At 40.3% G+C, this 22,493-nt stretch overlaps 2 protein-coding genes across 6 annotated transcripts; one reads left to right on the forward strand and one right to left on the reverse strand.

Moving 5' to 3' along the window:
• Positions 1 to 1,230: 1,230 nt before the first annotated feature.
• Positions 1,231 to 7,504, reverse strand: npl (N-acetylneuraminate pyruvate lyase (dihydrodipicolinate synthase)). Of its 3 annotated transcripts, none has more exons than XM_030432255.1 (12): positions 7,376 to 7,504; positions 7,035 to 7,120; positions 6,738 to 6,811; positions 4,834 to 4,921; positions 4,658 to 4,715; positions 3,659 to 3,734; positions 3,405 to 3,497; positions 3,162 to 3,307; positions 2,990 to 3,036; positions 2,811 to 2,895; positions 2,683 to 2,722; positions 1,231 to 2,339 (listed from the first exon to the last, which is right to left on the reverse strand). In XM_030432255.1, exons 2-12 carry the CDS (start codon positions 7,112 to 7,114, stop codon positions 2,194 to 2,196), a joined length of 933 nt encoding a protein of 310 aa, XP_030288115.1. In that variant the 5' UTR covers positions 7,115 to 7,120; positions 7,376 to 7,504; the 3' UTR covers positions 1,231 to 2,193. The 3 variants fall into 3 exon arrangements, with proteins under 3 accessions (XP_030288115.1, XP_030288114.1, XP_030288116.1); XM_030432254.1 differs by having other exon boundaries at positions 7,035 to 7,144; XM_030432256.1 differs by lacking the exon at positions 6,738 to 6,811 and having other exon boundaries at positions 7,035 to 7,144.
• A 629-nt stretch (positions 7,505 to 8,133) lies between these two features.
• edem3 (ER degradation enhancer, mannosidase alpha-like 3) lies at positions 8,134 to 20,943 on the forward strand. Of its 3 annotated transcripts, none has more exons than XM_030432587.1 (21): positions 8,134 to 9,464; positions 9,560 to 9,605; positions 9,985 to 10,085; positions 10,288 to 10,327; positions 10,645 to 10,757; positions 10,885 to 11,038; positions 11,630 to 11,764; positions 12,576 to 12,681; positions 12,818 to 12,915; positions 13,210 to 13,335; positions 13,427 to 13,510; positions 13,779 to 13,862; positions 14,285 to 14,409; positions 14,962 to 15,133; positions 15,232 to 15,377; positions 15,459 to 15,603; positions 16,050 to 16,241; positions 16,479 to 16,644; positions 17,465 to 17,650; positions 18,052 to 18,099; positions 19,644 to 20,943. In XM_030432587.1, the coding sequence occupies exons 1-21, from the start codon at positions 9,376 to 9,378 to the stop codon at positions 20,009 to 20,011; spliced, it is 2,724 nt and encodes a 907-aa protein (XP_030288447.1). In that variant the 5' UTR covers positions 8,134 to 9,375; the 3' UTR covers positions 20,012 to 20,943. The 3 variants fall into 3 exon arrangements, with proteins under 3 accessions (XP_030288447.1, XP_030288448.1, XP_030288449.1); XM_030432588.1 differs by having other exon boundaries at positions 18,052 to 18,066; XM_030432589.1 differs by lacking the exon at positions 18,052 to 18,099 and having other exon boundaries at positions 8,139 to 9,464.
• The last annotated feature ends 1,550 nt before the right edge of the window (positions 20,944 to 22,493 follow it).

Consider the following 22,493-nt stretch of genomic DNA (forward strand, 5'->3'; position numbering starts at 1 on the left):
GCTATGGGGCTGGATGTGTCTCATAAAAACACTCTCCCTTGTGAGGTTCCTTGGTATTTTCACCATCAAAGTAGCCGTTTGCTACTCATGCCAATACTTTGCGCATCCTCTAGCAACTGTAATCCATAAAGTTTAATAGTTTTGCCCATGTGTGTCTTTCAGTGTAACACAAGCATTATCAGTTACACATCAGTTCAGCATCTCTTGCGCTCTGAACTGTTCTGTTCATGTGATGCCGGGAGGGCCGGAGAGAGTCAAGTTTGAGGTTCACTCGATATATTGATGAATAAACTCATTTTATTGTAAAAATATTGTACTTTACCTGCCTATCTAAGTGTTGCACCGTGTCTTGGTCTCTTGGCATATTGAAGAAGTGACAATATTACAATATACAATAGTAAATAACAATGTACTATTGTCACTATAATGACCATTACTTGACACGTACTGTGTATGCTGGCGTTTCCTAACATTTGTATAGTAAGATGAGGGTGAGCATTTTTTTCACCTTTAACACACACACATGCAGGGCTACCACATGTAACATAAAATTCAGCCTGAGGTGAACGCTACTGCAAACCGTCCAACAACTACTCACTATACTTGTTTTTTGTCCAAACGTTCTATTAGACAAATATGTACCACCTCAAGGAGAGGTGTTCGTGTGTGTGTGTGTGTTCTTTCTCCGATCCGTTTACACACCGTTTCTGTGAATTAACTGCCTTTTTTGTGAACAGAGACGCAGTTGTATTTAATGCAGTCACTATGATGCAAAACTTCACTTCACAGACACGTTGATCAGAGGCGTAATTGGAGCAGCAGCAGCTACATTCAGGTCAGGAAGAGGACATGTGTAAAACTGAAAGGGTTTTAAATTTAGGTTAAAAAAATAGGGGGCTGATTTTTGATCCAACATAATTTAAAACAAGTCTCAGTTTAATCAAGATTAGAGTTTGAGGTAATATGCTCATATTTTCCAAGAAGTGCAAACATGGTATTACCTAAGATTTCTCCAAAGTTACACCAACTAAAAGACCTCAGTCCAAAAAATAATTTCAAGCAGATTACACACCATGACACTCACTGGCACCAGAAAGAATGTGCACTGTCTGACACACACACACACACAAACACTCCACTGCATGTTTGTGCAAGTCTTTCGAGATAATCGAGCCTTGCGACTCACACACTTTTCAAGAACAGGACACAAGAACGAGGCATGAGTCCGTCTGAATCAACAAGTGGGTCACTGCATTTATTAGTAATAAAGTAGAAATTATTATATATATATATATATTTTAGAACAATACAACTGACAGATTCTTAATTACACAGTATATTTCCCTTTAATATGCCATTCAGTAAACATTTAATGAACAGCTTGTGCATTCTCACTCAAAATTAGCGCTGGATCTCATTTCCTTTCTAGCTCACTTCTAACAAGGTTTTTATTTTTTGAGCACTTGTAACAGCTTTCACATTGATGCCCCCTCTGTCTCCGTCACCCTCCCTTCTGATGGAGTCATCTTAAGGTCAGGGGTTTTTTTTAAAAATAGAACTGTCATTTTCAAGGTAGAAAAAATACGATTGGCAGGTATGAACGGAGGCAAAACATACGACAAACATGAGATGCAGCCATGATCTTACAAAGTGCAGGGTAGTAAGATAATACTGCTGATTTGGGACGGTCCCCTTTTCCATAAATGTAACAAAAACAAAAGTGTCACGTTCCCCCCGGCAACAGAAGTTAATTATTTTCACATTTTATGAAAAAAATAAACACTCAGATTAAAATAACAGCTAACATAATCGTTATATTTCCCCAGCAACTGGGGACCGGACTGGACCAGGACTGACTGAGGATGTGAATGCCCATAAAATATTCTAGTATAATCAATAGAACATATACAGTACTTGTAATGCCCCATGCTGATATTAAAAAAGGTAAAAAGGAAAACTGCTGTATGATTCAAAGATCACTTAGGATTGAATAATCAGGTATAATCAATCCTAAGTTATGCACCAGGAACTCTTTGTGCAAGGCCACTTAGAAGCAAAGTGTAAACTCCTGATTGAAAATAGCTGGTTTGGTAGTATGATGTGATTCACATACAGTAACTGGATCCATCTGTGCGTCTGAATCATTGACAGCGGGGCAGAGGAAATGTAATTGTTCAATCTAGTGTGAACATATCAGCATTCTGGGAAAATGCTGTGATATTTCTCTGCGATGGACTTGGCATGGGCAAGAGGACATTGAATCACGGGGAGTCGAGGAGGCCCAAGACTCAGGCCAGACACCTCATTCATCAGCTGCTTGTTCACTCCCAGATCGAAGCCTGTCGATGAAAAATAAAGCAGTTTCAAAGGCAGAGAAAGTTATAAGGCCATGGCACGGCATATATATATATATATATATATATATATATATATATATATATATATATATATATATATATATATATATATATATATATTATATATATATATATATTATATATATATATATATATATATAATATATATATATATATATATATATATATATATATATATATATATATATATATATATATATATATATATATATATATATATACTATATATATATATATATATATATATATATATATATATATATAAAATTTGGTAGAAAAGCTTCACGACACAAGCGTCACTCACCGAGTTTCATGGCATAACGGAGGAGCTCCTGCACATTGAACTATTTGTGGAGATTAGGAAAACGTGTCAGGAGCCTTAACTGATGCGAAATATCAAAGAAAACTCAAGGATGGGCAGATGGACAGTACCTGTATTTTCCTGGCCCGGACAATGTCGCCATTCTCAAATGCTGAAATGAGCTTGTTGGCATGACATCCAATATAGTTGTATGTGCTGCAGGCGGAGTAATGAAAAATAATTTACATGTAAAAGCCTGTTTAATGGACAGTGAAAGGAGACCATGCATTATGCAGATTTACACACTGACCTGCCAACGGCTCCGTGGCAGCCCATGGCCAGAGCTGCGAGCAGTTGCTACAGAAAGAGGAAAGAAAGTTTGCTTTAGACTCTTTGTCTAAAGGTCATTTCATCTTACAATATAAGCAACCACAGTGCAAAACAGATGGACTAAAACAGACTAAGGGGGAGAAAGTGCTGACCTCGTCCACGCCGTAGAGGAGCGACCAATGAGGCGGACTGTAGCTGACACACTGGCCAAGGTCCATCAGGTCACTCCCGCTGAACTTCACGCCTCGAAAGGAGGGAATGAGCGTCTCAATATCTTCAAGCATATCTCTCACCAGCACTGAAGAAAAAAACATCTCACATTCAGTAAAGATGCTCCGACGGTCTCAATTGTTCATGACTGCGAAACACAAAAATCCACCGTCAGTGGCACTGACCGTTGACACCGGTGACTGCAGGAATATGATAATAATAGAAGGGCAGAGTTGGGGCAACTGAAGCCACTTCTTGGAGGAACATCTTCAACGCATCTGGGTCAGAGTGAGAGGGGAAAGGAAGTGGAAAATCAACATTATAGACGTTCTACTAACAAATAAGCTTGACAAGTACAGTGTTGATTTGTGAATGAAATGTGTGAGATAATTTAGAAAACATTTGAGTAAATGGTTTCCCTACTAAAACCACTGCACACCTGCATTTTTGGGCTTAAAGAAGGAGGGGGCAATGACTGCTATTGCATCAGCCCTGATCTCTGCTGCATGGCGAGCCTGGAGGCAAGACAAACATTGTCAGGAAGAACATGAAGAAATAACCAAAATGCAAAATTGCCAATGAGGATCAATTATAACTAGAGAAGGCAATATCTGAAGGAACTGCGGTGCGATTGCTGGATGTTGAAAGGCTGACAATAAACTGCAATTCTGGCTTTAAAATTTGAATAATATCAATAATGTATAGAAGATGTGGAATATTTTAAGGTTTGAGTATGGTTTGAGTAGAAAAGAGTATGAATAGTTGGAGAAATGGGAAAGGGCTGAGGGATTCAAAATATAGAGTAAGCTGGGAGCTAAACTGAATTGCTTTGTTGAAAACTGGGGGCTAACCTGAATTGCTTCATTAATGTCTGGGAGTTAAACTGTATTGTTCGCTTCAAATGTTAAGTAATAACAACAGTGCCCATAAGATGGGGAATATTTAAAACTTTTTAAAAAAAAAACTGATGCTAAACTGCATTGTTGGCTTTAATTTGTTTCGGAGAAGCACACGCTCACATAGTATAGAGTAGATGAGAGCTGGAAAAGCTGTGAAAATGTGTGAATTTTGTGCGTATGAAAGCTACGAAGAGGTTGAGCCCCCAAAAAGGTGTCAGATTCATAAAAAAATAAAAATCATATTGCGTGTAAGAACATACAGTCTGTTGTGATAAAACATCCAGCGTTTACACCAACTGATGGTCTAGGTGAGGCTAAGACTGAAAACTGGGGCCAGACTCGTCCGGATGAATACGTTTCCATGGTAGGTTCGGGGAGACTTATTTAAAACCTGCTTCATTAAACATTTCCTGAAAATAAACCTGATTCATTGCAGTAAGCCTAATTCATAGCTGGTAATGTTTCATTGTGAAATACGCCTTATGGTCCTCTGGTGAGTCATGGGTTTCAATTATGATGACATCAAGGCAGCAACTCACCAGTTCTTGGGAATCTTTAAGACTTATACAGCCGACATGCACAATCACCTGATCCATTCTGAAGAGAGTCGCACACACACACACACACAAACAAAAAGAAGTTGCAAAACCTGTAAACTTTTTTCTCCTGAATAACACTCAGCAAATGAGACAAAAGAGGCTGTGTGATTACTTACTTGCCCTGGGCTTTCTCACACCACGCCTGTGCTAGGACTTTCCTCTCTGCAACGCTGAGAGACATACCCTCTCCCGTGGTGCCGTTCACTGTGAGCAAGTATTGTCTTTATTTACACAACATTTTCCACATCACAAAAACACTCATTATTCATTACAAAACAGAATGAAGCATTACAGTGAGTATGTCATACAAAATGCAGCAAAAAACCGAAAAGGAACCCACAGACATCTAATGAAACATAAAATAATTATCTAACCTACATAGCCAGGCTTAGTCAACCTGACACCACCAGACCCTCGACCACGAAATGTAGTTAAATTTTTGGAAAAAACAAAAAAATGAAAGTAACCTGTTCATAGACGTGGACAATTTCATGCTTAATGAGCAGTGAGGCAGACAATGACGGTGAGATGAGATAGGACATAAAAACAAGATGAGGCACAAACATACTCTGCCGGGTAAGGCTGCACAGATAGCTTCCAGACAAAAACACAGTAAGAAGCTTTGCACAAACTACGATGATTGACTTGGTTTGAGAAATGTGTAAAATGAAGCAGTAATCACTTTTGACGGACAGGAAAAGATGGCGAGTCTCAGCCAATGTAGAGAAAAGGACAGCGCTCATATCACTACCTTCTTCATCTAATCTTTCTCTGTGTTTCTGCTCCAAGGACAGTTTTTAATGTGGAACAGATTGAGTCAAACCAAAACCTTGAGACGAAACAATGTATTCCTATTTTGTCTAAAAAAGTCAGATCAACCTGCGAGTACAAATCAAAAGTGTAATGGACAAAGCCTTAAAAGTATTCCCTTTTCCAGGAACATGGAATGTTTTGGTAATGGATGATCGTGTGAGTTTTAAAATGTGAAAATGTCTTACTTAACCTTTTTATATATACAGTATATATAATAGTAAACTTCATATCTTTGGGGTTTTGGGCTACTTGTCTCACAAGAGATTTGAAGACATCGCGTTAATACAAAATACAGTGGATATTTGTCACCATTTTCATACATATATAGGCAAAGGGATCAATTTAAAAAATATTATTATTATCATTCAGTATTTCTAGAAGTAAAGTTATTGTTATGCAGGTCTCATTTTAAGTAAACTTTATCTTGTCTCTTTTTTCATTGTGAATACACTACAGACTTGTACGTAAAAGGACGTTTTAACCATGTTTGTCATGCCTCTATGACACATTGAGTCTTGGTGGGCAACATGTAATCATTACTAAACATGGCACCTTTACATAACGTAGATTTTGTGCTAAAAAAGCGCAATTTTTAAGGGTATAAGTTTAAAAAGATCAAGAAATAACTTAAATTACCAGCAGAATATGAAGAAATAAAAAGTTTTGACATTATATCAAAGACGTCTTCTCAAGATAGCATGCTAGCCAGCTAACCGTAGCTGCTTGCACCTATGAGCACAGTTAGCCGTGCAGTCAGCTGTTGCTTTGGTGATATGATGCCCCCTATTAGTTTGGAGTGTGAATTCAAGAGGTGGCCAAATCTTGCTATTGCACCTTTAAAATGGTAAGTGTTGCTACTGAGCTTAGACTTCAAATACAGGTGTCAGCAAAATGCGGATTACAAAATCATTATGTGACTCAATACACTATGAAGCAATTCTCTACTCTTGAGGGGTGAGTTTTGGATTTCAACAGAGCTAACAACAAACTGGCATCGGTTTGATATTCCTGTGTACTTCTAAAACTAAATGAACACATTTTATGGCAATCCGACCCAGCAACTTTCTAACCAGTACAGAGGGGTTAATGTTAAAAGATGCACATCACATTAACTATGTCTACAAACCAACATGCAATATCAGGTCTGATTCAGATGGGAGCACAGACGGTGACGGATATCAAAGAAGGAATCTGCTTGTAAACTTACCAAATATGCTATTTACACCTTGCTTCTCTGTCAAGAAGTCAATATACGGTCCAATCTCTGATAGGTTGAGTTCACTGTTTTGGAAAAATGTAAAGAATATAGGCCAACACATTTGGCAAAAGAAGAGCACCAAACATGCTGTCATATTCTAGAGCTGCAGGACTGCATAACGGCCACAGTTATCAGATATGTTCACACTCATGCCTTGTTTTTATTTACTTTTCACAAAGGGGCTGAATGAGCACACTCACATATCACACACACACTTCCACTCATGGAAAAACACAGACTGCTTACCCTTCAGCGGTGAATGGAGTGAATGTGGCTGCAACCAGCCCTGTCAGCTTTTTAGCAGCAACAGGAGCCATGACTGACATTACTACCTGGCAACAAGACAAATCGGATATCTAAGATTGGAAGAAAGAAAGAAAGAAAGAAAGAAAGAAAGAAAGAAACACTTTTTTAAGCATACTTTCCTGTTGTCAAAAGTCAAAATGTACTGCATAATGTACTTTACAGGATACACAGTAGGCTATACAGAAATGTAAGACATGGTTGAGGATACAGCGCTCTATTTATGAAGTATAAATTAAAATATACCTCGAAAATTACTGGTAATATTTCAAGCTCCAGCCTACCTGTGAGAGCGGCTTTCCTCCTGAACACCAATGATATTAGTTGGGGAGCAGGTTCCTGGTTATTGCTTGTTCTGCGGGACAGCGGTAAAAGGATTTGTTGATATGCAAGTCATGTGAAACATACACAACCGTCAGCTGACGCCGCAAAGCTTCATGGGAAATGTAGTTTATGTATAAAAACCACGAGAATACACGTAGACTTGTCTGTTGTTTAGTTTAAGACGTATTTAGGGTACTTGATGCAATTGTTATTCATTTGCAAGGCCTACATGCTTTATTCAAACAAAGTGGCACACTAGGAGGATGGAAGTTACATGTAACTCTATAAAACAAATCCAAACATCCATCAATTTACCTTTCTGTGATCATATATTTTATAACTAGTGATAAAACCACAGCATTTAAGAATTACAATAGTCCACATTGATAATTACCTTAGCTATTGGGGTATTCTTTTGTATTATTTTAATAATACAGATATAGCAATATAAACATAGAGTTATTAAAGATTGATTTACATCATCACTTGCAAATAGGCCAAGCACTAGGGTGCGCGAAACAACGACGAAAGATAATTTTTCCGAACTTTTATGATCAGCAAGTAAATGTAACAGGCTTGTGGCCAATTGTATGGACTTTTTATTTCCCTAATTCAGACTTGCAGGTGGCGTCCTACTTGTTTAACACGTTAACGTGCCGTTAAAGAACTGATTGTGCTTACGTTTTGGCTATATAGGCTTCGTAGCACTGTTACGGCCATGTCTCTACTTACGTTTGCAAATCCCAGAGAGGGACATGCGATTTGTTTATCAGCCTGCGACAAAATGCTGACTGAGAAACCGAACTCAGGGCAAAAATGTTCCCTCTTTTCCAGGAAGCGGATGTTGTTGACGTTTTCATCGTAACGGCATCCGGTTTAGAAGACAGGGTAGCTTGGCAAAACAGCAGCGTACGGTGAAATTATTAAAATAGCAGCCCGAAGGACAGAACAAATAACCTGGTCCGGTCCGCTGCTCAACAATGGACGAGTTTTTCGTCGATTTATTTTGTATTCGCGGACGGTCCGCTGTCACCGGGTCGGCTAGCTAGTTAGCACAGCTGGCTAACTGGCTAATTAAACCCTGACAAGTGCTCGGCAGCTTGTCTGACTAGCAGTCGAAAGAGAACTGTCAAGAGGAGAAAATAATTAACTTATATCTTAGCAATTTACAGCTGACACATCGGAGTGATATCAGGAGCGGATATGGACATGGCTGTTGGCTCGACTTCTGGTTTAATTGGCTGTATGTTGAGTGGAGTAAGTAAACGATTTTAAGGAGCAACGTTAGGATCTTAGATAAGACAGGAGCTGTTAACCCAGCTCTGTTTGCCTTGGTTTACAGTGAATCTTAAATGTGACGATGTCTGAACAGGCTTGAAGTTACCTCGATCTCTCTTGAGTGGAGATTACATTTAGGAAATATTTTATCGTTATTTCCATATTCAAGATTAGTTCGACTAATCGGGTAAAATGTCACGTCATGGCTGTGTACAGTAGGTCCGGGTGACAGCCTGGAAAAGGAAACAGGTGTGACACACCACCCACCCGCTGCAACTTTGCACTACACCTAATGTCTGGTACATCTTATCAGTTACCTCTAGATATCTAGTTACTTGAAATCACAACATTCCTGCAAGCTGATTGCACTTCTGGCTGTGGGCGCACATATTAAAGTGCATAGTTTTGCTGATAAAACGCAGATGGGAGTTTAAATGGCCAAAACTGAGCAACAAATTTGGATGATTTAAGGATGCTCTTTACAGGGGATACAGCTTAGTGCTTTAACATGATCTCAGAAGTATATCATTAATGGGATTGTATAGGTTTATGATTCATAGGTGTTATTGGTCGTTTGAGCATTTTGGTTAGGGCGGTGGTAATGACCAGACTTTTACTCAGTGACTGTCTGAGAGTCAAGTTGTAGTTGTAGGTCTTGCTGCGATCTTGCCAATCCACCACAATGCCAGCTGTACTATTCTTCTTAACGCTGCTTGGAGCGTTATGCAGCCATGGACAGGCCATGACGAGGGAGGAGAAGCAGAGGTTGAGGTGAGATGAGAAAAATGTACAGCTATAAAAACATTGTCTCCCCAGAAAAGATGTTGCGCACGTTAACTTGTGTATGTGTTTTCTCTTTACCAAAGGAACCAAGTGGTTGAGATGTTTGACCATGCATATCAGAATTATATGGTAAGTTATCAATTTTCATTGGATTCCTCCTAGAAATATTCTTTTCTAGTTTAAGGAGTATCGATCCCTGATAGCTTGCTTTGATTCAGAACCATTTGGCAGCTCATGTGGTGACTACTAGAATTTTTTGTAGTCCATTTAAGAATATCTGTTGTGAAATAAGGTGCAATTATCTTTGTAGTGGTTCATTTAGGAATCATAATTAAAAAATTTTACAACAATTGTTTACATGTGTTACATTGATTGGACAGCATTAAACCTTGTGTACATTTTAAGATGACTTAGGCCTAATTAGACTGAGCTGGTCTCCTAAAGAAAAAGAGAAAGAATTGAAGGTCAAAGAATGGTGTTATAAGTGTGTTTATGTGTGTATTCTCAGGACCATGCATACCCAGCAGATGAGCTGATGCCACTAACATGCAGAGGGAGAGTGCGCGGGCTTGAACCCAGTCGAGGTGACATTGACGATGCTTTGGGAAAGTGAGTACCACGTTGCCTTTGCTCCTTGAGATCAAATGTCTTAACTGAGCATTGACGTAGATTTGCACACACTACCACACCCTGTTAAGCACTAAGTGGAGGCAAATTGTACTCACATGCTGAATACACATGATTAGGTAAAAAAGAATGATCACAAAGGCAATGACACCCTTAGTAAACAGTTCTCTTCTGTCTCCAATAGGTTCTCACTGACTCTCATAGACACTCTGGATACTCTGGTGGTGAGTATTGTGTATGTTTTCATGTTTGGCTATCTTACGGTCCCTTTTTGGGCTCATGTTTTGAGGCTGCATTCTGATTAATAGTACAGGAAACAGTGGAGGTATTGATATAATTGGAGTAATGTGACTTTACAAGAAAACGATCCTCTGACTTTTTTTTTCTTTTGCTCTCTGAGTCCAGTATTCGGAGAATATGTCGAATTAACAAAGCCTTTAATTATTTATTTCTTGAATAAAACGTCTGCACAAGAGTGTTTCAGTTCATTGTGAAAATATGAAATGGTCTATAATTACCTCTAATGATTTTTTCATTTTAGCTTTTGAACAAGACGACAGAGTTTGAGGCTGCAGTGAGGAGAGTTCTAAAGGATGTGAGGCTGGACAACGACATCGTGGTGTCTGTCTTTGAAACAAACATTCGAGTCCTTGGGTGAGATTTGACTAGACAAACAACACATTAAGTTTACTCTCTGACAGCTGTCCAAAAAGAGAGTAGAGATGGTAGTAATAATTCTGCTGTACTGAAATCTTAACTTGTGGTCGTTGTGTGTGTTCAGAGGTCTGTTGGGCGGGCACTCTATGGCTGTGATGCTGAAGGAGGGAGGTCAACACATGCAGTGGTACCAGGATGAACTTCTGCATATGGCCAAAGACCTGGGCCTCCGACTGTTGCCAGCCTTCAACACCAGTAGTGGCCTACCTTATCCCAGGGTGAGGCACACAGAAGTATTTCTGTTCAGCACATCAATGCCGGAAACAAACTTGCATGCACTGTAGTCTATTTTAGGTGGGGATTGGTAAATACTTGTTTTGTCTTGCTATTGTTCTAGGCCCATGTTATTCATTTTCAAAGTTTTTTTTTTGTATGGGATAAGAAGAATCTTCATTCTATATTGGAAAGTGTAATAAGGTTTAAAGTATTTTTTTCTGTGACTGTGGCTGGACGACAGTATTTGCCCCTACCTGATATGATATTAGCCTAATTAGTTGTAGCCATCAATAAAACTGCCTTAAAAGAAAGGATAAAAAAATCTGTACTGTATGTTTAAAAAGAAAAATCAAAACCCAAAAGAAATATCTGCGTTTTTCTCACACATTGCCAGGGTTACAGTTCAGCAGATTTGCATCCTCTCAGATCATGCTGGCATCTTTTCATTTTCTGCTTCACTGTTCTGCTCGCAGCTGTCACAGCTTTTGAACGCAGGCATTTTCATGTCTGACTAGTTTTCATTCACACTCTCTTGAAAACCAAATGCGACTCTAAAAAAACAGGTTGTGTAATGTTTTTTTTCTTTCTGGCAGGTGAACTTGAAACATGGTGTGTGGGGTCCTGAGACGAGGACGGGCACAGAAACCGACACCTGTACTGCGTGTGCAGGAACCATCATCCTGGAGTTTGCTGCCTTAAGTCGCTTCACTGGGGATCCTGTGTTTGAGGTATCACATTTTCAACAATAATAATATGTCCTGCCTTACATTGTAACTTATATTTTATTGTACCCTTTTTTTTTTTTTTTTTTTTACCATATTCTTGGTATGAAAAAATATCTCCAATATTCTTGACAACAGTTATCAACAGTGTTAACAGATTTATGTTGCTCTTAAAGAAATGGAAACAAGGAATAACTGACTTTTTCTGACTAAAAGTTTCTAACCTCTGTTTATTAATCAGCAAAGCTTTTAAGAAGCAGAACAAAATTAGCATTTTGTGTGTGTGGATCTACCAGGATGTTCCCTGTGCTGACACTTTTGACATACTTACCTGCTAACGCTACTTTGAACAGTAATTTCAACAGCCACACCCTACAAGCAGCTCATCTTTCTCTTCAGCTGTGATCTAAGTTACTCTTCAATGTTTAAGATCAGGTTGCAGAAGCTTTTATGAAAGCATCCTGCTGTTGATGGTATCAGTCATGTACGTCATGTATTCAGTGAGATCTCACTGTCCTCAGTGTTCATTTGCCCTTGTGTTACTGTTCACCTGCTTTATGAAATGTATTTGAACAGATATAATGATGGATACGGACCCTGTAGCTGCAGTGGTGTATTCAAGAATTTTTGGATAAAAAAAGTTTGATATTTTTCTCTGTGCTACGATATTAGAGCCTGGGACCGGTTCACGTCCTGGCAGCAGTAGACTGCTGATCAAGCACAGAGTCAATTACTGATCTTTCTAACATTGGACAGCTGCTGCAGATTGATTCCCCTACTTTTTTAATCAATAATGCAACCTTCCTCACACTGACAGGCCCATGCCCGGAGAGCCATGGATTTTCTGTGGGAGAAGAGGCAGAGAAACAGCAATCTGGTTGGGACCACCATCAACATCCACTCTGGAGAGTGGGTCCGCAGAGGTGAGAGAGGGGAGGGAGGAGAAGAAGACCTGTGGGGGGTTGAGGAGAGAGGGGGGAGCAGACTTTAGCTAAGTCGGGAAGGTAATCATTTGTTTATCGTCTGATTTCTCTGTCTTGTCAATCGATGTATCTCCAGACAGCGGAGTCGGAGCAGGAATCGACTCTTACTATGAGTACCTGCTCAAGGCCTACATCCTCTTGGGAGACGACCTGTTTCTTCAGCGGTTCAATATTGTGAGGACACACACAAACACACACTTGTTGTACAGAGTAATTCAATGCCTCGCTGTCTGCTTAAAAGTTTTTTTTTTATCACAGTGGTTTCTCCAGCATGAAGCAGTGTTATAATTCAATGTTAGTGCTTTTCAGGAAGATTCTGTTTCATTCTTCTGCAAATTGAAAAAACATTTCTACCACGATAAATTCAGTTTTATGTCCTCGGGCTCATATTGGTCTATTTGTGTATATCACCAAGCACCAGTCCATTGTTCTATTTCTCAGTCCTTCCACTTTGTATGGCCCATTTAGCACTATGCATCCATAATGAAGTACATTAGCCAGCCTCCACTGCTGCTCGATGTCCACATCCACAAACCTCTGCTTCCCGCTCGCACCTGGATGGACTCTCTGCTGGCCTTCTTCCCTGGACTGCAGGTCAGACTGGATCATGTGAATTGAAGATTTTACTCTTCCTATTACTGCTTGCGCCATGTCACTAACATTGTATTTACTGTTCATGTCTCAGGTGTTGAAGGGAGATATCCGTCCTGCCATTGAGACTCATGAGATGTTGTATCAAGTTACAAAGAAACATAACTTTCTCCCAGAGGTAATATGTCTGTCTGTCTGTCTGTCTGTCTGTGTATCTGACTTTTAATAACACATCTAAAGGTTTAACGGCACAGCCATGTGACAAGTGACATTTAAGTGCAGGGCCAAGTAACCCCATATGGCCTGTGTCTCCAACCACAGCTGATTGGAAGGGAACAAGTTTGCCTTTCATGCGACACGGCTGCATTTTAGCTTCGTCTATCTGTTCTAATTACACTGCCTGGGACGGTGTGCTGACCCCTTCGTCCTTCTCCGTCTTTCCCCAGGCCTTCACTACTGATTTTAGGGTTCACTGGGCCCAACATCCCCTGAGGCCTGAGTTTGCAGAGAGCACCTATTTCCTTTACAAGGTAATTTATCAAGCAAGCTTGGCATAACACAGACGTTCTCTTTTCGCTGCCACGGCAAAGAGCTAAATGTCTATAATTATGCACCAGCTTTTGTTAAATGTTGGCACTTTTGTGTCAAGTTTCTGACATTTGGCCAAAATCTAAAGGTACACCAGGACTCATTTACAATATTTCAAAAACACTGTTTCTATATGTGCAGTTATTAGGCAGTCTCCAGCATACAGACTAATTAGTGTTCATAATTATCATACTTAGCCTCTGGCTTGCTGGTGTCTTGTAAAAATGTATGAAGGAGCGTAATATGATAAAACCTTCAGATTATTTGTCATAGAAGTTATATCTTTGTGTCCGAGAGGAATTCTCTTTATAGTCACCCCACTGTCTACTGTTATGATCACACTTCTGTCCTCTCACACCTCCAGGCCACAGGAGACCCTTATTACCTAGAGGCAGGTCGCACCATCCTGGACAACCTCAACCGCTTTGCTCGTGTCCCCTGTGGCTTCGCTGCAATGAAGGACGTACGCACTGGAAGCCACGAGGACAGGTGAGAATATGAAGACTGATGATTTGTAATACAATAGGTTACGAAACTGTATCTGTAAACATGAAGGTACATACTGTACCGTCAGATTTACACAAGATGGTATGACCTACAGCAAGTGGAAGGAAGGAAACGTTAAATACTCAGATTAGTTATTGTCTATTACTGAATTCATGAGACTGAATTGATATTCTGCATATAAGATGGTATTTGCTCTTTAAATAAATACATAAAATAAGGCAGGTATCACTCTAATTTCGATATTTTATTTATGTAGTTGTGACAAATCTGTGTGAACTGGGGAATTTTAACAGTAAATTCTATTCGTAAAGATGACATTAAAAAGCAGATCATTTTGATCACTAAACTCCCCTTTTAAATTAACTTCTTATCAAGAATAAGTAATAGCTTTGGTGGTGAAATCATCACATGGACTGCACTGTCAGCGTGCTTTTAAAAAAAAAAAAAAACCTTTTAAAGAAAAGAATCCCATTTGATAACAGAATAATTTGTATGAAGGGGGCTCCATTTCTTACACATCTTCTCTCCTGTCAGAATGGACTCCTTCTTCCTCGCTGAGATGTTCAAATACCTCTTCCTGCTGTTTGCTGATGCTGATGACTTGCCCTTTGACGTGGAGGACTATGTCTTCACAACTGAGGCACACCTGTTGCCCCTGTCCCTCTCCACAGCTCCTCATGCCTCATCTATTCCCTCAAACAAAACGGTAATCAACACGTTACCATTATAATTCAGATCTGACAGAGTGATGCAAGCATTGAAACATTCCTAACAGAATCTGTAATATACTGTTTGATACTTTAGTCTGAAGAGGAGCTTGATGACTCAAACTTCGATTGGACGTGCCCTAACACTCGCCTCCTGTTTCCTGACCCCGCCTTCCCTCGTAACCTGAGAGAACCAATCCGTAGCGCTGTTGATAAGAGCTGCCCCCGTCCTGCACCATACAGGTATGTATACATACGGGTGTGACATCTATTTTACTTAACATCTGTATCTCTTCCATGTAACAAATTTCTTCCTCCTCACAGGGAGCCTGGTATGGGCCGTCCTCCTCTCAGGGCTCAGGACTTCATGGCAAACAACCCTGAACATCTTGAGCTGCTGAGGAGAATGGGAGTCAGTCTCATCCACCTGAAAGATGGCAGGGTGCAGCTGGTCCAGCATGCTACACAGGTAAACAGTTTAGCATCAAAGAGAGGCATTAAAAACACACAATTGAGGGCCAAAATAATTCAGTTTCATAATAGTAACATACTCCTCAGCTGTTTTTTTGGTTGTTGTTATACCACTAGGGTTGGGTATGACGGGTTAACTAATGACTACTCATGCAATCCTGCAATATGCAAAATACTGCACATGAGGTTATCTTTAGAAACAATGAAGAAAAACAACCTTTTTTAATTGTGGACATGCATTTATTTGTCAAAAGCAGCAACCGTTCATCTCTATTTACTGCATTTTGATGTGTGCATTGGGTGCATGATGTGTAAAACATGCAACAGCTTGTCCATCTGCACCGTTATTTAATTGTTAAACTGCAAGTGCAATGGTGCTGCTCTTTGCCTCAACCTTACAATTAAAGTATTGACTTTTTAAATCCCCCTCTCTCTTTCACCCAGGCTGTGAGCGCCGTGGCAGCTGAGGACGGCGTGCGCTTCATGCAGGAGATGATGGAACTGTCCAGCCAGCAACAGAAAGAGCAGCTGCCTCCCAGAGCCATTCAGATTGTCTCACATCCATTCTTTGGCAGGGTGGTGCTGACCGCCGGCCCAGCACAGTTTGGCACAGACCTCTCCAAAAGTTCCACAGGGGTGAGTGGGGTTTTGTAGCATCGCCAGGCTGCCAGACTTCACATGGGCACTTAACTGTCCACATGTTTGTTTTTCCTAAGAGAGCCACTCACTTTTCCACTGGTATTTTCAAGAGAGCACTTCCTCTCCTGGAATATTTTCCCACTTTAAACAGGAGAGTGCATATAGACTGTGGCACTGTACATCCCATTATACCAAAACATGCTCATTCTCAGTGATAATTCACCTGTCCTGCAGGTTCGAGGCTTTGTGACTGTGGCTGAACCCTACAGCGGCTGCAGTGAGATCACTAATGCCGAGTACGTACGGGGCCGCATCGCTCTGCTTCAGAGGGGACAGTGTATGTTTGCAGAGAAGGCCAGACACATCCAGAAGGCTGGCGCCATCGGAGGCATAGTCATTGGTGAGTGCGAGCAGCTAACGACACAAGACGGACAAGACTACTCAATGACTAGTTAAATGAATTATGTTGAAGACAGCCAGTCGAATAGGGTCTTGCATATTACTATGACTTAAAAATGAAGCAGAATTCAAGTAAGCTTTATGATGATATCTGCATCCGAATTAATCCCTTTACAATACATTTATAGTGAATTAAAATCTCTTATCGAGACTGTTTTTAAATTCATAGACTAAACCTTAAGTCTGCAAAATGTCATCCTAATTTAATTTCCCAGAGCCGAGAGTTGATGTCTTCAAATTGATTGTTTTTGGCTGAACAACAGTCCAAAACCCAAGGTTATTGAATGTAGGATGGTTTTTTATCTGAGAAGCTGGAACCACTAACTTTTGGACACGTTTCTTGTTGAAAGGACTTCAGTGATAACCCTGCATTGACATGTTCATAGGATGGTACTATGTCTCAATTTGGGAAGTAGTTCCTCTAACACCTGTGGATTCATGAGGTCCAACAACATGGACGCTTTTGCTTTACCTGACTCGCTATAAGGATTAATGCTAATAAAATACTTTTCAAACTAATCTAGGTATTTTTTGTACATTTTGATGAACAGTTACAACCTTATACCATATTATAAATTACATTTGAACCAAACATTTATTCAACAGTCAACCAAACATTTCTGAGCTTAAAAAAACTGTTCCGACTTATGAATGCAATACAAATCTTCTCTAGTCAAAGTTGTAGTCAGTAAATTTTTCTCTGGATTTATTGGATTTATCACCTAATTGTTGCACCACCACTGTCAATTATCTCCTTCCAGACGACAACGAGGGCAGCAGCAGCGACACGGCTCCCCTGTTTCAGATGGCGGGGGATGGCCGCAGCACAGATGACGTCACCTTGCCTCTACTTTTCCTCTTCCACAAGGAGGGCAACATCCTGTTGGAGGCACTGAAGGAGTACAGGGAGGTGGAGGTGCTGCTGAGCGACAAAGCCAGAGACAGAGGTGTGACATTACACACTCACACGCCTCCCTAATTGTTAAAACTCTTCTTTTTGTTCCTCTCGCGTCTCACGATGAGATTGATCACGTCAGTGTACTAATCTCTCTCTGCTGACTGAGCCTCATAATGTGCCTGGCTTCATGAAATAAAGATGAGGTGAAGAGATTCAGGCATTATTGAAGTCTCAGAGATCATGACTCATTCAGACGCCACCCACCATCGGTGGTTATAATGGTGGATGGTGGATGTCTACACCCTTATCAATATTGCATCCTCATTCTTTTCCTTTTTTTCCTCATTTGCCAAATCCCTCTATTCCCTGTGGTGGACTGTAACAGTGCCTTTCCTCTCCTCTCTCTTGATTTGTCTTTTTTTCACAACCCTTTCCCCTTTGGATGAGCAGCAGCCATATTCAAAGGTAAACCTCTTCCTGGCAGCCTGATTGAGGGTAGTAAGTATTCTTTTCCTTCTCTCTTTGTCTGTTAACCATGTTTTTCATCCTTTTCCTTAAAGGCCTATACCTCTGTTGTCCCCCCTTACAGTCATGCTTTCATCCTTCCATCCTTTCCTTTCGCTCTGCCCTCTAACCGCAGGCTTGTGTTTGTGTGATAGAAAAGCTTTGTGCCGTCACAGTAATGTCATTTGCTATTTTCCCCATCAGAGCTTAGGACATGACAGCTCTGTATTTCCTTTGTGTCACTTGAGCAAACCAATGCTCACACATGGCGAGACTGGACTGTGAGGCAGGTTATAACCCGACATTTACTTTTATTTTTGTCCAAAAAAATGATATGGCTGGTTCTGCTGTATCGATTTCGATCATTTGTTTATAAAATGTCCGTAATGAATCCAACAGTGTTGTAGGAGTGCAATTACAGACCAAAACCTGTCATCTACATTACCCACAATGCATCATAGCCACCGAGTGGCATCACAGGAGAAATTTTATCAGCTTTATGCAGCTTCCCCATAAGCCACAAGACTGTATACTGCTTTTCTCACATATGCAGTATTACTCCCAATGAACATGGTATAATGGGGAAATCTGGTGGACCTTTTTTTTTTTTTTATACTTTAATTGACATAGAAATCGTAAAATGGCCAAGTGAATAAGGAAATTTAAAAAGCTGCAATTGTTTGATAAAGGTCAAATGTGTGACGGCTTTATAATGAAGTACTGTAGCGCTGTAGAGATGCTCTGACCTACAAATCTTCAGATGTAAGAAAATATGCTTGTTCTATACAGACTGCCACAAGTGTCACATAATAGTGATTATGACAGTTTTCTTTTCACTGAAACATAACTCTCACTAAGGAACATAAACAGAGACTATTAACGTTATAGTTTACTTGGCTCAGGTTGTAAAGAATCTGAGCTTCTAAGACCGCTGCAGTGCTTCAGCAGAGCAAACACTTTGCGGCAGATACTTTGATTTATGGTCAGTCTCTGCAACCACAGAGCCGTCAGAGCACAAAAATGTCCAGATAACGTGTGCCTATCTGTGCTATCTTTAACTATAACGCCTTGAAGTCGCAGCCACTTCCTGTTGTTCTTGCAGAAGTCCTTGACTGTATAAAAAAGGCACAGACTGGTTCCTTAACACATTTATGTGCATTTAAACGAAGCGACTACATTTTTAGAAACTCTCACAGCTCTAATACACTTAATTTTCCGAACCAGATCAGTGCAAAATTCACAGTATAACCTTTTGCCAGAATCATTTTCTCAGTTTACTCTCCGTTTGCTTGCACAGCTATGTGAGAACGGCTCTATCCTGTGGGAAACATGACTCACCATCAGCATCATGCTGTTGTAGTTGACAGCCTCTCCATGAAAACTGGTCTATTTTTGACCGAGAATGGCTTCCATGGGGCATGTTGTATAGATTTCCGAGAGAGGAGGTGGAAAAGAGGTTTGTGTGTGTGTAGGTGTGTGTATCCTGAACATATTTTTGTATAAAGCTGGTCAGTCACATGCCCCTGCTTTCTTTTCAGGTGTGGACGTGCAAGAAGCAGAGGAAGACTGCACAACCGAGGCAACGACTCCCACCTCATTTGAACCTGTTAGCCAATCGCAAATGAGCACAGTGGAGCTGGACGAACTGGCCCCTGAAGAGGTTACTCCATCACAGGACGAAAACAGCCCTATAGAAGAAGACACTAGTCCTGCAGAGGAAGTCAGTCCCCCGGAAGAGGATGCTAGTTCTGCAGATCAGGCCCAGCCCAAAGAGGAGAGAGACTCTGAGAAGAGAGAGGAGCCTGAGGGCGACACAGACTCAAGCAGTCAGTCAGTGGATGAGCTGCTGGCTGATTGGCGGGAAGACTTGGAGGCATTCAAGCAGATGGAGAAGGATGAGCTCTGACAGTCGTCTGCCGTGTCGTGCCCTGTGACTGCGGATTGAGCCCACTGGGGGGGAAACCTTGGAGAGAACACATCTTCACAAGGCACCGGCTTTGGTCCGATGAAGTCAAAGGAAGCTGGGTGGGGTGATGTCTTTCATGACTGTTTGTTCTCTTGCTCTCTGTGTGCCAAGGCGAGCCCACATACTGTATCTCTGGACCATAAGAGAGTCCTTTTTAGCCTGGTTGATGTTGGATAGAGACCAGGGTTCTTACCTCACTTTCTCAATACAGTTTCTGTTAATCTGTCATAACAAACTTGATGAATGACACGGACCAGACTGTATGTAACAGCGTCTCACTTTCCGCTCCATTTTACTTGTCGCACTGTTGTTCTCTCTATGCATTTCTGACTCCTCTTTGCTCAGATGAAAGCTGGTCCAGCTGTTCTGGCTAATTAATCCATCGACCAATTAATTTTATTTAAATGTGATGATTATTTGTGATGATGCATTTATTGTCGTCACGGTCTGGGGCCTAATCAGATGTACACATTGATGTGAGTTAAATTCATGTGGGGGGATTGGTGAACATTGAATAAGCTGCAGGATGTTTTTTTATGGCTTTATGGTAGACAAACTCAACACCAGACTTGATCTCTTATGAAGTCATCTGTCAATGTAAATATGTATTTGTCGAGATATATTGACTGAAACGATATAACGCTGCTTAGCTCAGGTTCTGGTCCACACCCCACAAACAACAACCTCTGGACCACATCGGGTAGGGAAGACACACCCTCAGCAGCGCGGGGAGATGGATTACACACCTGTCAGCTGCCACAGGAGGGTGCTATAGGATCTGTCTGTCATGTTGTAGCTGCTGACTGATTGGAAGGCGCAGAAATAAGTTAACAAGATGAAATTAAATAAAAATTGAGAGGGACATGGGGAAAGACTTGCTTGATTCTTTGAGTTTTGGTTCTGAATAGTGGCTTTAGATGTCGCACTCCTTAAAGAATCTATGGGAAGAGTTCATGAATTTGGCTGATTTTACTTCACTGGACATAAAGTTTCTGTCATTTGACTATTAACCGGAGATTTAAAACCACTTTGTGCTTTAGAAGCTGCTTTAATAGAATATTTGGCACATATCTGTGGATTTTAGAGGAAACTGTAAAAATATCATCAACTTTCTGAAGAAAGTGGAATATTTGAGTTAAAGGTGAGTATTTTATTTTTAAATCACATCTTTTCCAACCATCAGTGGGCGGACACCCACATAAAAGCAGTTAAGTCAACATGACACAGTTCTCTGATTGGAAAGTTACAGCATCAGTGGAAGAAATACTCATAACTTTCAGTTAAGAAAAAGTCACAAGTAAATTCCTGCCTTTCAATATCACTAGAATTAAAGACACAAAAGTATTCTCAGCAAACTGCGCTTCAAAGGAGCCCTGTGGAGGAATCAAACAAACCAAGAGTATATTGTTTATAATGTTGACATTCAGTGTTGCTGCCTTTCTCTCGCACATTGCAACTTTTCTTGCCGTGTTTCAATCAGCAGTACTATGTGAGGACCATGTGAGCGCGCACAACATGTAAATAAAACGGGGACCCGAAAACATTACTAGTGGTCACAACCTCCATAGGGTATTGATATTGTTGTTTAAAGGTTTAAAGACACCCATATGAAAAGTACTTGAGTGAAAGTCTTAAAATATTTCATATTAAGAGTACGTGTTAAAATGGAACGCAACATTCAGCAGTTTTCAGATTTTAAGAAACTTTTTATATTGTTGTCAATAAAATGTATTATTTTTTTTTATGTATCACTTGGCTACACTGCAGATTGCTATCTGCAAAATAAATAGTAACTAAAGTTGAGTGTAGTGGAGTGAAAAGTGGAAGTATAAAGTTGCATAAAATGGAAACGCTCCCCTCGAGGACAAGCACCTCAAAAAATGTACTTCAGTTCTTTACTTGAGTCTTTGGGTTACAACTACTTGAGTAAATGTACTTCGAGGCGTTACATTCCATCACTTGGGCAGAATGGCCCCTTTAAGAGAATGTCATTATCAAAAATAATAATATTTGATGACCTTTACTCACACAGCTGGTTGATGTACAGATCATCATCATTTTAAGTGGTAAATATAGCTTTCAGATAAATGTATTGTTTTTAATACTTCCCCCTGAAATGTCGTGGAGTATAAGTTTGAAATAGCACAAAATTTGAAATATTCACAAGTAACTCAAAAGTGTACTTAATAAAATGTAGTGTCTTTTTGTCCCCCCACTATAACATTAAAATTACACCAAACATGGCATTTTTGGGAAGTAAAAACTGAAAATACAGTCGCTTTGTTGGCGTATTTACTTCAGATATCCCTCCTACATTATTAATGCATATGTGCACAATTATACATAATGAATAATCAATAAGAGAGTTGATGTCTGGGGCCAACAGAAGGCAGCAGCAGCTCCTCGGGTCCGGCAGTGGCTG

The sequence above is a fragment of the Sparus aurata genome, chromosome 11, assembly GCF_900880675.1.
Source record: "Sparus aurata chromosome 11, fSpaAur1.1, whole genome shotgun sequence".
Classification (NCBI taxonomy): Eukaryota; Metazoa; Chordata; class Actinopteri; order Spariformes; family Sparidae; genus Sparus; species Sparus aurata.